Source organism: Drosophila innubila (assembly GCF_004354385.1).
Source record: "Drosophila innubila isolate TH190305 chromosome 3L unlocalized genomic scaffold, UK_Dinn_1.0 0_D_3L, whole genome shotgun sequence".
NCBI lineage: Eukaryota > Metazoa > Arthropoda > Insecta > Diptera > Drosophilidae > Drosophila > Drosophila innubila.
The window spans coordinates 13176764-13193969 of NW_022995376.1; the positions used below are offsets into that span (position 1 = coordinate 13176764).

General features: G+C 36.8%; 1 protein-coding gene across 1 annotated transcript in view; it reads left to right on the top strand.

Moving 5' to 3' along the window:
* The window catches only part of LOC117787660 (MOXD1 homolog 2), a 129234-nt gene that overhangs the window by 79590 nt on the left and 32438 nt on the right, over positions 1 to 17206 (top strand). The window contains exon 3 of the mRNA XM_034626238.1: positions 7976 to 8131. Coding sequence (XP_034482129.1) covers positions 7976 to 8131 — 156 coding nt within the window. The remainder of the gene's footprint in view (positions 1 to 7975; positions 8132 to 17206) is intronic.

Below are 17206 nucleotides of genomic sequence, written 5' to 3' on the forward strand. Positions count from 1 at the left end.
AGTTTTGATGATGCACGAGTTACAGTGGGGACTAGCTAAGTGGGTTGCTTACATGACATTAATTGAGTGAACGACCAAACTAAGGGTAGGCGAACAAGCTAAATTGCTCAAAGGGTTATCTCAAGCATCGCCACCCAAAAAAAATTGTTTAATGCAAATGGGCCAAAAGCCCAAAGATCTCCCAGGGGGAAATAACTGAGATTGCGGTCTAAGCACCAATGGGATAACCATACAATGCAATACGGCAAGATAAACAACAGTCATGACTTTAAATATAACCACGGGGGGTCGCTACTTGGATACAGATATTTACTGGGACGTTGCGAAATTAGGTTTTATTTAATGATATAACTTATAGAGAACTTTGCTAAAATATACATCAAATATTTATTTTTTAAATAAGCTTAACGTGATGATTATTAATAATAATAGTAGGCGAAAGACAAATTATAAGCTTCCGTATTAATTAATAGTTCTCTGCACAAACAATTAAGCTCACTTAAAGCTTGAAATTCGTTTAACTGACTGCAGTTTGATGCTGTCCCTTTTCTGATTGAGCTTATTTAAATGGGTTCACAATAAATTATTGTTTATATTTGATCATTTAATTCACATCTTCACTCACACACCCTTCACTCACACACCCTCTTTAAAAATACGCTATCTTTATATTGTTATTACTCTGCATTAACCAGTTCTATTTTCTATTGATATTTGGCTTGTGCTAGATTACTCTAATGATTAATTATTTTCATATCTTACCTATAAATACATCGTCATTTTAACATTGTTCACTTTGCCAATAACCACTGTTAATTTCCATTAATCCGGAAGCCACGTTTTTTATTATTATAGCCAATAACTTTGATTGTTTGCGCTGCATTGCACTCAAAGTGAACACACACACACACAGTACTCGAACATCACAATAATAAATATTTATATATACATATTTTTAATCATTTTAATAGGTCACTTTTTGCGACTTACTTTGCTAAAAGCTTAATGCAGAAAATTCATTTAACAATATGGCAAAAAGATAACCATAAAACAGGCATTTTTGCAGTCTAATTTATAGAATTTTCATACGATTGGTTCAATGGCTGTAACATTTTATTGATCTCATTTGTTTATCTGCATACAGTGTAAGAGAATTTTAGAGAAGAATGATTGATACTTATTAAAATGAAAAGCTCTAAAGCTCTATTGGTCTACTCGTATTTTAATTTTAATAAAATGACTTCAACTTACAAGTGCACACTTCGAAATGTGCACAGAGACAGTTGAACACTTGGCAAATATATAATCGTATGATATACGAGTAGTAAACCCATTTAAAGCAACCTCAAGCTTAGTCTGAGTTTGGGGTTGCATTGCACAATTTGTTGCTGTTTGCTTTTATAAAATATTAACTAGCAATTTGCAGTGTCTGCATTTATCCGATAGCATAGGGGCTGGCAAACAAAACTTGGACCAAAACTTGAAGATGAAGCACACAGACAGACAGACGACAGATTGACAGACAGGCGGACAAATATAGAGACAGGTTCAAAAGTAACTCAAACGATTTAATTTGGCTAAACTGCAGGCAGTTGCAATCTCACTCTCTCTCTCTCTCTCTCTCTCTCGCTCTATATCTCTCTCTTTCACTCTCTTCTGCAGTCTGAAAAGCACTTTAACTATATTAATTGATATATTCGCTTGGAGCGATAATTTGCACAAACTCAAATCAAAATCCTGCCAATACCAAATAGCTTCATTACAGACATTGACTAGTCACAAGTTTGAAGTTGGGATTTTGGTCTATATAATTGAAGATTGGGGTGCCTGATGACTTGATGGCTTTGCCCGCCGGCGCGCTCTTTTTGGCGCAGGCCAGACAACATGGCGTATACGTAATCAAATGTGCATGAGCCATCAAATATTACTGTCTGACTTTGTCGTTCATTTCTAAGCCAAGAATTACACACGAGCTGCAGAGGCAAAGCGCCTTTAACATGGCTCAAACGGCAGTCGGGGCAATTGCCAGACAGACAGACAGACAAACAGTCAGGAAAACAATTTACAATGCCACCAAGTTGCTGCGGAGAGATCGCACAAGATTTTGGCACTGCCAAATGGCAATAGATGGCAGATATACTTACTATGCATACAGAAAAGAGGGCCGACATAGAAGTGGCCTCAAAGGGTTTGTCTGCCTTAAAATTAAAAAATTAAAAAGGTGGTCAAAGAACTTAATTTCATTTGGAAATAAAGTTGCCAAGGAAATGAACAAACTAAAATACTTTTCAGATAATAGCTTGATTGGGAGTTTCTTTTTTGTATATTTATATCAATTATTATATAAATAAATATATTGCTTTCTCAGACACAGAATAAAAAAAAAGAAGAAACACATTCAAATCTATTTTTAATCTATAAATATTAATTTTCAAGAATTATGGTAAATTTACTAATGGTATTTTAGAAAATAATTATTCTGATTAAAACACTTTAGAATTAATTAATTGAGGCTAAGCTGTAGTCTTGTAAAGAAACCAAAGACTAAAGTCAATTAGAATTATATTAATACCATTGTGGTTAAATTAAAGTTTACATTCCATTACTTTACAAAAGTGTTGTTAATATATTAAGGAACACATTTCACAAGTTTAATTTCATTGGAAGCACTTACTCGCTCCACCTCAAAAGATCGATGGCTTGGCGAGAAAAGCATTCACTTGAAATTTTCCTCAAGAGTAGTTTTCTTGTGGTTTTTTCGTTTTCTAACTAATGGCATGCTGCCTACGCTCACCTGTTCTCTCACATGCTGCAACAGCTCATCTCTGAGAACTTTTAGCTGATATAGAAAAACCCCCCTGAGCTTGGCTACATGCATATAAATCAAATCTGTCGGACAGCATTTTGAGAACCTTTCTCAAAAACTTCAGCTGCTGCACTTTCGACGCTCGCTCACACATGACAATAACTCGCCAGTCAACCCACTGTTGCAATGCTGCATGGAACAGAGGGGGTAACTGTGAAGTTATGCTACATAGATACACTTTATATGTATGAATAGATAGATACTCAGATAGATGGCTTACATTTTGATATTTCTCAGCTTGTGGATGTGTGTGTGTGTGTGTAACCAACCCTTTTGCTGTATGCGTTTGTTTATAAAGCAAAATCTGAACATATAACGAGACTGGGCATTAGTGTGGGCGTAAAAGGGTGAAGTAGATGTTTTTGTTGTGGGGAGTAATAAGTTTAATGTGTGCTGCGAGCATATTTTAAGACTCTCTCTCTCTGTCTCTCTTTCTCTCTCGCTTTCTGGTTCTCGCTTGAGCTTTTCGCTGTTAGCCAGCTGACAGTTGTTGTTGATGGTTGACTGCCTTGTTCTACCAATCTCAACCCTCTCAACTGGCTGCTGCCAGCTTACATTAGCAGCATCCCAGTCATGGACTTGAGCTTGGGCCTTGATTCCTTTGCACTCTACGATGTACGACGAGTACTTCAAGTGTACACTGAACTGAACACTGAACACTGAACTGTCCCAGCTGACGTTGAATTATCATAAATTGCTAAAGTTTGTTTTTGGCGTAACAAAACTTGGAACTGCCACTTGCTGTTGCTGCTGATGATGGGCTGTTTGTTTACTATACATATGTGTGTGTGCGTGTGTGTGTGTGTTTGTCAAAAGTTTTCATCAAGCGAAAATCAGCACAATTAGGCGCATGTTATGATGCCAAAGGGTTCAAGGCATTATTATTGGTAGAAGTGTGTGCAAGTGGGGAATGGTTTGGGTATATTTTCAATATATTCTGTTCCTAAGTGCAGTGACAGGGCTTTGCATAAGTTTGTTTTGCCCCTGCCACAAACGTCAATGTTACATAATCCTATTAAATTCTTGTTGCGGGTTTTGCTTTTTGAGAAAGCAACGCAAAGGTGCTTAATTTGCCGCTGCTTATATTGATTTCCCCTACACACACATACACACACACACACACACACACACACACACGCACACATAGACGCTCTTCAAGAGTTTACACTCTTTTTTTAATCACCGCCTGCTCTTTCACATATTAGGGGGCGGCAGCTAAAAGGCATTAAAGTCTTGACAAGGCTATTAAATGCTTAAGAGGCAGCGACGTTAATGACAACATCGAGCACACAGAAGGCCAAATGAGGGCAAAGAAGGGCAAAAAGAAAACGGCGACGTCATCGTTGTCGTTGTCGTTGTCGTTTCGCCGTTGTTCAAGCAAAAGTAGTCGAGCCAAAGCTCGCTGGCAACTCGCAACTCGCACAAGGATTACAATTTACGAGTCCTGCGAACCATGAAGGTGTGATAAAATTTCAGCAATTAAAAAAACGTGTGCGTTGACAACGACAACCACGAGAAGGACGAAGTCCCAACAGGAACGCTCTCCATTCCCTCTTCTACAATTTCTCCTACCATCCTGCCACATCCACTCACGACAACAACAACGCAATCGTGGCATGCAACTTAAAATGAATGAAAACTTGGCAACCAGTTGACTTAATAGTTAGCCGAACTTTTAATGCTCTAATTATAACTATTTACTTATTAGTTGCTTTCTTTTTTGCAACATTTACCCACAATTACATAAGTAATTGCTTTATTCATACAGAAACAATTATAACAATTACTTAAGCAATTATGCTTTTGATACACTGCAAATACTTTCGAGCAAATTAACAGCAATAATCAGCCACCTTTTGCAAAGTAACTAAAGTAATTAATTACCAGACACAATTAATTAATTCTATTTTAATAATGATAAATTAAAAGTTAGAATAAATGTTGTGTATCAAAATAAATATTACTTAAAAATTTTATCAAAAATTTCTTAAATATTATTCCTAAAATATTTATACGTTTCGTCTGGATTACTTAAGATTTTAAATCGTAAATCAATAGAGTTGTATGTAATTTTTAAAAATATTTATACATAGAAACAAAGTATTTCTTTATTAATTAAAATTCAATTACATTCACAAGTGCACTATTAATTAAATATAGACGTCAGAATTACCCAATCAATTAAAATTCTAAATAATAAGTACAAGTATTTTCTAAAGGAACTTTAATTGTATGCAAAAGAGATCTTGATATTCGTCTTACTCTTCTTTTGCAAATCTGTGCCATTTAATACTCTTCACAGTGACAATCTTAATGAGAGCTTGGTAGTTGCCCGTATTTGGAAAGAGTTCTAAAGACGACATTGGTGGCATTTGAGCTGCACGCATAAAAAGTTGTGAGCAGTTAAAACGTCGTTGGCATTTGAAACACTTTTCGAGCACAAGAGCAGCAGCAGCAGCAGCCCGAGAATATTGCAAATTTATTCGCCTTCCTTTTGCATAATTACCCCACACAACGAGTCACCCGCAGGCATCCAAAAGGATGGTCCCCATATAACCCACCCGCAACCCACTTTCCGTTGCCGACCCCGACCCCGCCCACGCACACGCAGATTTTGATAACGTCGCTTGGGTGCTTGCAACATTGCAGCGCGTATTTTTAATTTCCGTCACACAGTTCGCTGTACTCACAATTCTCTCGGCATACGCGACGTATACGCGACTTTTGGCTGCTGTTGCGATAAGCGAGAAACATGTCAAGGTATATGCGACTGTGTTGCTGTTTGTGGGTGTGTGTGTGAGTGTGTGTGTATGTATGTACGTATGTGTGTGTATGTAAAGGTAGATAATGTAAAATTAAAAGGGAAACTGTGCAAAACAGCAGCGGGAACGGAACTGCGCGTTACAGATCTTGAATTATGCGTTTGCAGATTGCAAAACAGTCAGACAGACAGACGGACAGAGAGACAGACAATTCCCCAAAACGTCTATCGTTTGCATAGATACAAAATATATACTATATAGCAATATATATGTATATAGAAGTTTTGCTCGAATTTATGTTAAATGTTTTGTGCAAACTTTTAATTAGCCAGCTAAATGGCAAATGGCGCAGCGTGTGATATGATTAATGAAATGCTGGCATGTAATTGTGGCCAACACACACACACACGCACACACTTACAGATACACAGTTATAGAGTAGGAGCACGCAACAAGGGACGTTTAGGGGTAGAGTATCGGGGGTGTGATGATATAAATTGGGGCAAATTAATTGCAACAGCCTCAGGTGTGTGAAAATTTCAGTTGTAATTTGATGATGGAAACACTGCGAGCAGAAAAGTTTCACTCCATAATGTTGGGCAATATGTCAGAAGAAGGGTGGGAGGAAGGAATGGAAAGAGGGAATCCTGGGAAGCTGAACATCGCTGCTTAAGTGCAAAAATAAATGCTCGAAATGAATTGTGTGAGCGCCAGTCAGTTGAGGATAAAAGATGCTAAAGCATTAAGCAGCATAAATCAAATGTGAACGAATTAAACCCAATTGACCAGCAGCTGCGGTTGAGATTTTCAAAACAGGAAACATGCGATCTAATGGATGATAGCAACTCAAAACATGGCATTTCGTATTAATTATAAGCATTAAGCAGGTAAGAGGGAGAATTAATGGCAAATGTTTATATGAGCACATCTGAACATGCGCTTTTAGAAAAGATTTATTTATTGTAATATGAATATAATGATAATATTTAAATTATAAATTTGACAATTTGAAATTCAGCAAACTAGCCTATCTATTCAAAACTTTAAAATACTAACAATTTTTTAGAACGAATTGAAAAAGTGCATCTGCTCATTTGATTATTGCCATTCGTAGTCTAAAATTCACTCCGAGTGCTCAATAAAAGTCAAAACTAAAAATTGATAAAGCAAAAAAATATTAACTAGCTCACTCACTCTATATTGGTATACAACTATCGAACTATATTTTTGGGTAACTACATTAAGAGCTTGGAAAAAAAATAAACAAATAACTTTGATGGCAGTCGAAGGACAAACGACAAGACATAATTAAATCAATAAAATTTTGAAATATCTACATAGAAAACTACTCAAAAATTCCATCAGCTTCAATTACTGTTGGCATGAGTAGGTGGGAGAGGGTCGAGCACGACTTTTGCAACATCATCAAAAAATTTTTGCCATACCAAAGAGCAGGAACACAACAAGTTGTCCTCGCTCTGGCAAGGATGTGCCCCGATGGTTGTGAGTACGGCTTGGTAAACATAACGCCCATTTGCAGTCAACTGCCAATATGCGAAGCAGCCGCCCAACAACAATCACAGAACATGCCCCAACGCCCCCTTACCCCTCTCCCTTGTCCCCTACCCGCACATGCTAACCAAAGCAGCGACTACCAAATATTTTCAACAGGGGCCAGTAAATATATGTAGCAGAAGTATGCATATGTGTGTGTGTGTGTGTGTGTGTGTGTGTGTGTGTGGGAGGGAGGAAAGAGTGTATATATAAGAATTTACATCACATGCACACAAGCACTCAGTTGAAGTCAGACTCATCTGGCGTCTGTGTTGAGGCCTGGCCAACATGTGCAAAAGAATCGAACAAGTCAAGAGAGTAAAAGAAAACTTTAGTCCAAAAAAAGGGGTTTTTTGTTTCTGTAGAGGTGGAACCACTGCCCAACTTTAACTTGGTAAAGCTGTCAAAACAGCAAGAGCGAAATAGAGGAGAGATACCTCGAATGAATAAACAGGCAGAGAATGAGAGACAACTTGTGTAAAATTTAATTTATTTAAAAAAAAAATGTATATGAAATAAGTCAGACACACAGAGAGGCCGCTATGTGAGAGTTATGCTCGTAGAGAATGCTTCTGGTTGAGGGGGACAGAAAGAGAGAGAGAGAGAGAGAGAAAGCTGGGCATTATATTATTATTTAATTGTATGAAAATACACCCGATAATGGTGAAGAAGAACTCAAGTCAAGCAGCGCACAAAAGTATGCATCAAATTAAATATTTTCTCGTGCATATTTCATTCCAATTAATAAACGAAAACTCACACAATTTTCATTGTTTCTTTCACATTCTTGCAGGATCGACACGTCACACGCAATGGCGACACTGAGCCCGTTGTGGATCCCTCGCAGGATTACATGCTGATGCTTGGCTATGAGAATGCCACGCACACCGTCCTACGATTCCGTCGAAAGTTGGACACATGCGATGCCAGCCATGACATCGCCATAACGGTAAGCACCGTCGACATTTTAATAGATATATTGGCCAAAGTTTGTGCCAAGTGAAATTTATGCACTCACTTCCCAGTTAACTTCAGTACTAGAGAGTATTGAGTCACACACACACACACACATACACACTATGTACATGAGTGTGTCTCATAATTTATGTTAATAAAAAGTTTCTTATATCTTGAGTTTTGGGCTGATGATATAAGCGCTGCCATCAAAATACTAAAGTGATTCCAGAGGGGAGTAAACAGCGGCACGTACTTACCCCCAACACCCCCCACACCCCACAACTGACTAGAGGGTTTTTTTTTTTCCTTTCGGGGACTGCAAATAACTACAACAGGCAACTAGCATGAGTTGAACAAGTTGGCGCAATATCCTTAAGCAAATATCAACACAAAATGTAACGCCAATGAATAGACACAGGGGTGTGGCTCCAAGGGGGGTCTGTTTATGCTACCGGAAGTAATTGGCGGGGATATGCTGATAGGAAGCTATTTGATGTCTACTTAAATATACCGATATGGGGTGATAGTAAAAACACAGGAAACTTTGTATCACACCCTATAAATCAGTTATAGCTTGTTTAGTTATGTATAACAACAAAGGACAGTATAAAATATGCATATAAATCAACAGGTCAACTATATCGATAAAACTGCTTAGGAAGAACATAGCGAACATTTTATAACTATAAAATAAAAATTTTAAAGAGAAATTTTTTAAATTATTCGATATTTTGTGTTACTATAACATAAAATAATATTGTCAACCTATGATGTTATTTATCTGTTGTCAATATCCAATAAAAATTAAAATAAAAAATATTTATCTATACGATAGTTTTACAAAATAATATAACAACTTGAGGAAACTGTAATTAAACTATAAGTTGAACATATGTTTAACCAAAACCAATTCCGGTCAATACCCCTTGAGCGACACCACTGTTGTTTTGGTTTGGCCAAAAGCTTTACTAAAATCGCATCACTTCTCAGCCGTATTGGCATCAGCATCAGCCAAAAGAAAAAGTCATAGTGATAAAAGTTTTATCACGTAAAACTTAAGCGTAAATCTTAAAGAAAACTTTCTGGTTAACTTGAGCAAACAAGCGGCTCCCAGGCACAAACACAAATACTCACCAGACACACACACACATGCAGAGATAAGGATATACAGACACAGATACACATGTACACGCTTGGCGACAAAGTCGCGCGACAATCTCTCCTTCCGCTGCTAAAACCACATAAGATATACTAGACTCGTACATATATTAAGATGTAGGGCCAAAAGGGAAAACACCCGAAAATGAAAGGAAGCTAGAAAAATTATGCACAGTCGCGTTTGTGTGTGTGTGCGTGTGTGCTTTGTTGTGAGTGTGTGGACACATTTGGTTATTGCTTTATCTAAACGGTTTTTCTGACTTGTCTACTTTTAGTGGAGAGGGATGGCATTTTATTTGTCTGGCGTATTAATTGGGTTTTGTCGCGTCATCAACGGGCATTCTGGGCCCGAAATCTCTTCTACTTAAATCGCTCAGACAAATTAGTTCGCAATGAACAGGCTCTTCTTGTTGTTGTTATTATAGTTGCTGCTATTGTTGTTGTAGTTGTTGTTGTTGTTAGCATTGCTGCTGTTGGTAATTTTTGTAGCACAATGCAAAGTTTTAATGAATTTTGTTGCTGGGCTGGCCTTTCAGTTGGCTTAAGTTTGCACAAAGTTGGCAATTTGGTTGTTACTTTTGTTTCCTTTACTTCGCATTTGCTTCACTCTACTTTGCTTTGCATTTGTGCTTTATTTCACTTTGCTTTACCTCACTTTATTTTACTTACACTGCGCTTTACCCATTTCCATTTCCATTTCCATTGGCATTTCCCTTTTCCTTTGCGTTTGCGTTTGCGCAAATTTTCCAGTCAAGGTATTTTGCATCTTTGTCCATTCGCGCGTTTAATATTTTCGCAAACTAACAAAAAACTTTAAACTATCCAACCACACCAAAGTCCAGGGCAGTGGATAGGGGTAAAAGAGGGAGTGAGGAGGTCGTCAAGGGGTCGCAACCATTTGGCAAATTAAGCGCCATTTGTTGTGCGTGTTTTGTAGTGTAGAAAGGCAGGGAGGGAGGTCGAAATAATGGTGAAAGGCAGGTGAAAGGGCAAGGAGTAGGTTACCTTGGGGTAGTTAAATTAATAATGTATTGTGTGCAGAGCGGTGGCAGGTGCACTTTCCGAGATGATGAGCCTCGGTTTTGTCGAGGGGACTTGAGGTCAAGCGGGTCATAATTTGCGCTGCACTTAAAAATTTATTAATTGTTGGGATTTTTACTTCGTGTAATGACTGGCAAATGTGCAAATTAAAATAAATTTAAGAGATTATATTGGTGAGAGCGCAAATATTATTAATGGCAGCGCAAACCAAACAGAAATCTGTCAAGAAATTATACTTAATTAATTGCAAGCAAAAATATACTGAGTATATTGGCAAAGAAAATTTACAGCATTAAACTATAATTATTTTATAAAAATGACAATGTTGCAACTCTACAATAATTATAAATAAAAAATAGTTTTTTGAATTTAATAGTTAAGAAAAGGGAATTAGGAATCAGTAGTATAAAATTTTTAATGAAATCATCATTTCATTTTTCTAATTCCAAATGTCAATTTTAATACCTTTTTAAAGCAAAATATTAAATTAAATAAATTTCCTGCCCTGAAATAAACTAAAAATCACTGCTGTGTAATATACTCCACCGCCACTTGTGTTTATAAATTTTCCAGCTCATCCTTATCCCATTTTCAGTATTACAAAATATTGTTTTCCTTTAAATTTTCAATCAAAGTTTTTTCCTGCTAGCACAAACCCTAAATATAAAATAGAAAAAAATTAATATGCTTATCATATTTTCCATGCCACTTCAAAGCGCACTGAAGCTAACCATATGGTTTTAACCTAAGCTGCTCAAGTGGCATAATCAACCCTCTTACTCTTCTTCTTCCATCTCTTTCCCCATGGCAACCCCTTGGGCTGTCCAATTTCATATTAGGTAACCAAATTAACCCAAAAAGAATGCAAAATATATACAAAAAAAAAAAAAAAAAATGAGAAGAAAAGTAGGGAAACAAGAAAAACTAAAAAGCGCCTGCATTTTTAATATACTTACAACAAGGAGGCAAAACAAAATTTCCAGCTGTTTAAGCGCATAATGAAATCCCCTTTTAAATAACTCGGTACCGAGAAATATTTTTTACCGTACATTTTCATAGGTAGTTCAAATGCTTCAAAAGTTTCAAAGGTCATAAAAAATTGGTTTCCAGTAGCTCAGTCAATCAGTCGATCAGCCTTTCAAGTTGCCAATGTTCAATTAAGCGTGCACAAGCAGCGTCAATAAATTTTATTTTCCTTTTTTTTCCGAGCAACCCCTCGAAGTTAAGCTGAACTCGACCCTAACATATGTGACGCATAACCGAAAAGTTCAAAGTTAACGTCTGGAAATTCGCTCTATACATTGATAGACTAGTATAGATACATATAAATATATACTTGGTTGCCCAACAAATGTATGTTTATTTTTATAATTAAATATGGCGGGGGCAACCCTTTGGCGATATAAATAAATAAATAAATAAAAAAGCTGCCAGCAAGCTAAATAAAACGCATTTATTGCACACCGCAAAAACGTCAACCACAATAAAATGAGGGGAATTACCGCCACTGGAAACCGCCAGACGATGTGAAATATCAATCGATGTGGGTTCATTTGTGTGTAATGAACATTAATGAAGCGCAAAGAGCGTGACTAATAACAAAATTACCAATTGGCCAAAAAGAGTGCCAGAGAACGAGAACGTACAATGACTGACGTCAGCTGGTCACCCTAAACTCTGTATCCTTCTGCTACGTCTGGCCAAATAAAATGGCCAAAAGTGGAAATCGTTAGTAAATTTTTGCAGACAACTAGAGAAAGAGGGAAAGTCGAAGAATCGAAGTCGCATATTATAATAAAATGCGCATAAACCATAAATGCCATTAACTGCGTCATTTCAATTTGATTCTTGCGTTCAGATTTCGCGGCTTTTGCCTAATGTCAGTCCGCCCATTTTATGCGCCAGTTGAATGAGTTTGTCTGTCGCCATTTGACTGACGGAAGCACTTTACATAAGAATACCACAAAAAAGAAATGTGAAATTTAAACACAGTTACAGCGAGCGATAAAGAGAGAGAGAAGGGAAAGAGAGAAGCTAAAAAGGGAATATTTAATGGTCTCTTTTGTTGAACAAGTTTGTCAATTTCAATTTATTTCAATTCTTCTTTCTGATATTTTTATAAATTTTGAAGACATTTTAATGCCTTCTGTTTGGCAAGTACAAGTAATTGCTCAATTTCGCACAGGGATTTCTGATAGAGGAAGAGAATCTTATAAGATTTATTAGAGGTGTAGATTAGGATATTTATTATACACTCTTCTAAGCTGCAATTAAAATCGTCTTTTTTATGTGCAAATAAAGCGAAGCTCTTGTTGATGACTTCTCAATTAATGTTGATAAATTAATTTCAATTTACATTTCCAACAATAGATACAATTTCGAATGGGCTTTAATTAAATCTTTTACCTTTTAATTGCAGCTCATGCCAAACCACCCACAGTTAATCATTAAAATCTCTATATTTAGCCCATCTACAATCCTCAAAATTGGCCCACTCGTAAAACACAAAGCGACAACTTGACGAGCTACATAAAATTGTCATTAAGTGGCTCGAAGAATTTTCATTTATCCCATCCAAAATCCGCAAATCAGGCGGTGTGGGAAAACTTTTTCTAAAGTGCCTTTCCAATAAATGGAATGTCTTTCGGAATTAAAATTAATGTTGTTGGAGAGGCACTTCAACAAAACTTTGATTTATGCAAATAATTAAGTAATTACAATTTATGCATTAAGCGGACAGTTCGTCCATGACTTTCATGTCATTATTTGCTCAGACTTAACTCAAACGCAAAACCCAAATTCCAAATTCAAACTCAAATTGAAATTATAAAATTACTGAATTACAAAATTACGAAATTACAAAAACAATGAAGCAACAATAACAACGATAATAACAAAAACAAGAAGAAAGAAGAACTCATTTTAAATGCAAATTTTTCGGTACGCATTGCAAATTACAATATACACGTACATACAACAACATTCCAGTTGCCGTAAGTGACAATTAACACTAATTGTCATTAGAATAATTTCATATTGTGCTTTACTTGTTGTTGATTTTCTTCCTGTTTTTGTTGCTGTTGTTGTTGTTTTCGTTATTGAAGTAATTGTTTAAACTTACCACGGCATTTTAACGTCTGGCAATTTAAAATGCAAAAAATTCTGCACAACATTAAAAAAAACAGCAAGTTGTCGTAGTCAAGTTCGAGTGTGCTCGACTGAAAGATACTCTTTGAACATTTCTGCAGCAACTCAAAACGTGCTAAACGCTTTTATTCCATAAGTAAAATAAATGTTTTTACATAACATAAAAAATTATTATCTAATGCAAATAAAAGACAATTTTTTAATTATCCTCTGCTCTTATTGATCAAAAGCTTTATTAAATTGAAAATCTAATCAGCGAATTTGGAATTAGTTTAATACATCTACTCGACATATTATGCACACTCTCTGATTAAACAGCTAGAGGGTATACTAAAAAACTTTGCCGTGTGAACTAAAGAGGAAGTTCGTGGGTTCGGTGGAAAAATATTGTTTTTAAAATATTTTATAGTTTATATGGTGTGGAGTGTTGAGTGTTGAGTGTTGAGTATATGCAGCCCAGTACGAGTAATGGAATTATGCAGCCCGCTCGCTACACATGTTGCTACAATTTTTGCTATGTGTTTATTATTTTAACACGAAACTTGCACTCCTGAGTGGTGGTCCTGGTGGTGGTGATGGTGGTGCTAGCTGCCTGCTCCACTTGTAAACAGTAATTTCGCCCATTAATGGGCCTCTGGTCTAGGTCCATGCCCGGGAACCTATAATAACTTTCAGCACACTCAAATCTCCCCTATTCTCTTATATATATTCGAATGTGCTCATGTACAGAAACTCTGTAATTGTTATTGTTGTTGTAACATTTGTTGTAGCTGGCATTGCGCGCTGGCAAAACAAAAAGGCAACAAGTCAAGTCGACAGTAATTTTCAACACTTACAAGAGGGTAGACTCCATAGTACTAACAATGTCTGCAAAAGGTAATGCGAGTTCCACAAAACGTTTTCGCCACTTCTACGGGAAATGATTAAAACAACTTCTTACTTTGAAAGCCTATTTATTCTGCTAATCCATTTAATTATACTTAAATAAAAAAAAATTGGAAAAGTTGGAATTATTTTTTAAACAAAGAGTTTTTTATAGTTAATGTTACCTTAAGCTAATGCTGAGAACGATTGGGACATAAAATCTCTCATAAAGCTTGATGAAATTTAGACGAATTAGATTAAGGGAACACATGGCAGAGTTCTCCTTATTTCTTGCTTTGACTTTTGTGCAAAATGGTGCCATAAACATGTACACAAACACTCACACTAATAGAGGGGGGCCTCTTACGAGTCACATATGTGTGCAGTTTGTCACGACATAAGCTGGAAACTTGCTGAGAAGAAGTCAGCGGAGTGAGGAATGAGAATGGAGAAGTGAGTATTAAGGCGGAATTCCGCGTCACATCAAAACACAAAAACCAAACCAAAGCAGTGACTTTTATAATGAATTATTAGTGGAGAGCAGTGTGTGCGGGGCAAGCAGCAGGAGGACAGAAGGAGATGCAGCAGGAGGAGAATGAAGCCAGCAGGAAAGGGAGCTGATGGCTAGTGGTTGCTTGTGTGGTATTTGTGGGTCTTGTGGTCTCCGCTTGGCACTTAAAAATTTAATAGTGCTGCAACAAATAAAAAACTCGTCGAAACCGAGCATAAAGTGATCCAAAAAGTATGCAACAATATTTAAATTGATTTAAATTAAGCTTTTAAAGTCAAGTGTTCGACACAACACTAAAAAAAACTCTCCAAAAATTGAGAAAGAAAATCCTTTTAACTTTTTGCTAAAAGAAAAATAAAAATCATCACAAGAGCATAACCAAAATGTTGCAGCAGACCCTCGAAAGCTTTAGATAAATGGCATTTAGCCGGCCGCAAGCCAAGTGGAGGTGCAGCCACAACAAAATGTTTTAAGCTTGGCTAAAAGTGTTTTGACCAGTGCTTTAACCCTTTCAAGTCCTTGAAGTCCATTACAACTGCAGTCAGCAAGTTTTGAGTGTGTGTTACGAAGAGATTTCGAGTTGAAAAAGATTACATATGACAGACTTAAAGCTTAAACTAAGCTTATATATAACTAATTAGTCAGTCTTGAGTTTTTAAAGAAAATCATGTGTAGTAAAACTTGAGGCAATCAGGTATTTTCTAAAAACACCATTGAATTTAATTAAAAATCATAATCTTTAGTTTCTCTTTTCACTACTTTTTACTTATTTTTTTTAATACCTTGTTTTTAATCAAATAGAGAGAATGTTTGTAGGTATGTTACATATGTGGAAATGCTTGTGCACCTTGCAGACAAGCCCCATGTTGCCTAATTCATATTCATTTATTGTGTTGTGCAGTTGCCTTTTTACTAGTTATCCCATCTATTTGCATAGTTGCCTGAATCCTTTCCCCTACCTCTTTCAACCACCCTTAGATTACCACAGAGCTCAAGCAAACTGGCATATCCGTTGCTTTATTACATTTCGTTTAGTTTTGGCCAACTGACCACTTTTTTGCGGTTACTTTGTGAATGTGTGTGTGTGTGTGTATAGATCTAAAATACCTCCCTTCCATAACCCTTTTCTCCCCCATCCATTTTCCGTGCTCGTCTGTCTTAGTTGCTCGGCTTTTGTGGTTTTTTCGGTCACTGACGCGGCATGCACAAAAAAAATATATGAATACTCGTAGACCGAAAAATTGAATTTACTAAACTAGTTAGTTTTGCAGGGAGGATGGAGAGCTAGAATATTGCACCATTTAACCATAAATAATAAAATAAAATAACTACAGGTTGGCAACTATTCGCACACTTTATGGTGCTGTCCAGATTGTGGTCCAATATTTTTATAAACAAATTGTTTTTACAGCTCAGCTCAGTGGGGGGAAAATGTTGCCGTATGGAGTTTGTGGTTTATCCTATTTATTTTCTCTTTTTTTGCACACTGCAGTCAATGGTTGCCAACGGTTAATTACTTTCGCTCTAAAGATGTGCAGATTTTAGACTCTGCTCTCTTTTTGGTTTGGTTTTGTTGCTGTTTCTGTTGTTGTTGTAGCTGTAGTTGATTTGGTTGTAGTTGTTGTTGGCCTGTTGCATTTGACATGACCGTAAAAACGTTGAAAGAAAATCCAGCTGGCAAGCTCGACTCGTTATTTATGGCCTTGGCTGCAGCAAAAACATACAACAACAACAACAACAACAACATCGTAAAACTGACTGAAAAATGGCCAAAAATCGTTACGGCACCAAGAGCTTCAACGACTCCAACAACCTGCCCCAACCCCCTTCCACAAAAAGTCCTTCTGCTTCTGCCTCTGATGCTGCTGCTGCTGCTCTTGACTCATGGCTCCCACTCACTCGGTTGCTTTGTTTGTCATTACATTACTTTGGCTGTTAAATCCCGCACCGAGTTTTGTATTGCAGCCCCTCCCCCCTCCAGCATAGGCTCCCTTAAGTCTCACCCCCGTCATGCTGTACTCGCTTCTCTCAATATTTGTCGCTTTTGGGCATTAAAACAAACGTTTCTCGTTGCGTTTAGCTTTATTTTTCTCTTTTTTTTGGTGGCACACGATTCACATGCACTTCTAGTGCCCGCAACAGCAGCAGCAACAACAACAATAACAACCACCACACGCACACATAATCAACAACAACGAAACACGAAAATCTCTGCTCCAAAGTGAAGCGCAACAAGAAGAGAATTACAATATCCGCAACAGGTCGCACACAAAATGCTCTTACAAACAAAAGTTTATAAAAAGTCATAGCATAGTTTTTGGCATGAATGGAAAATAGTATATTCAA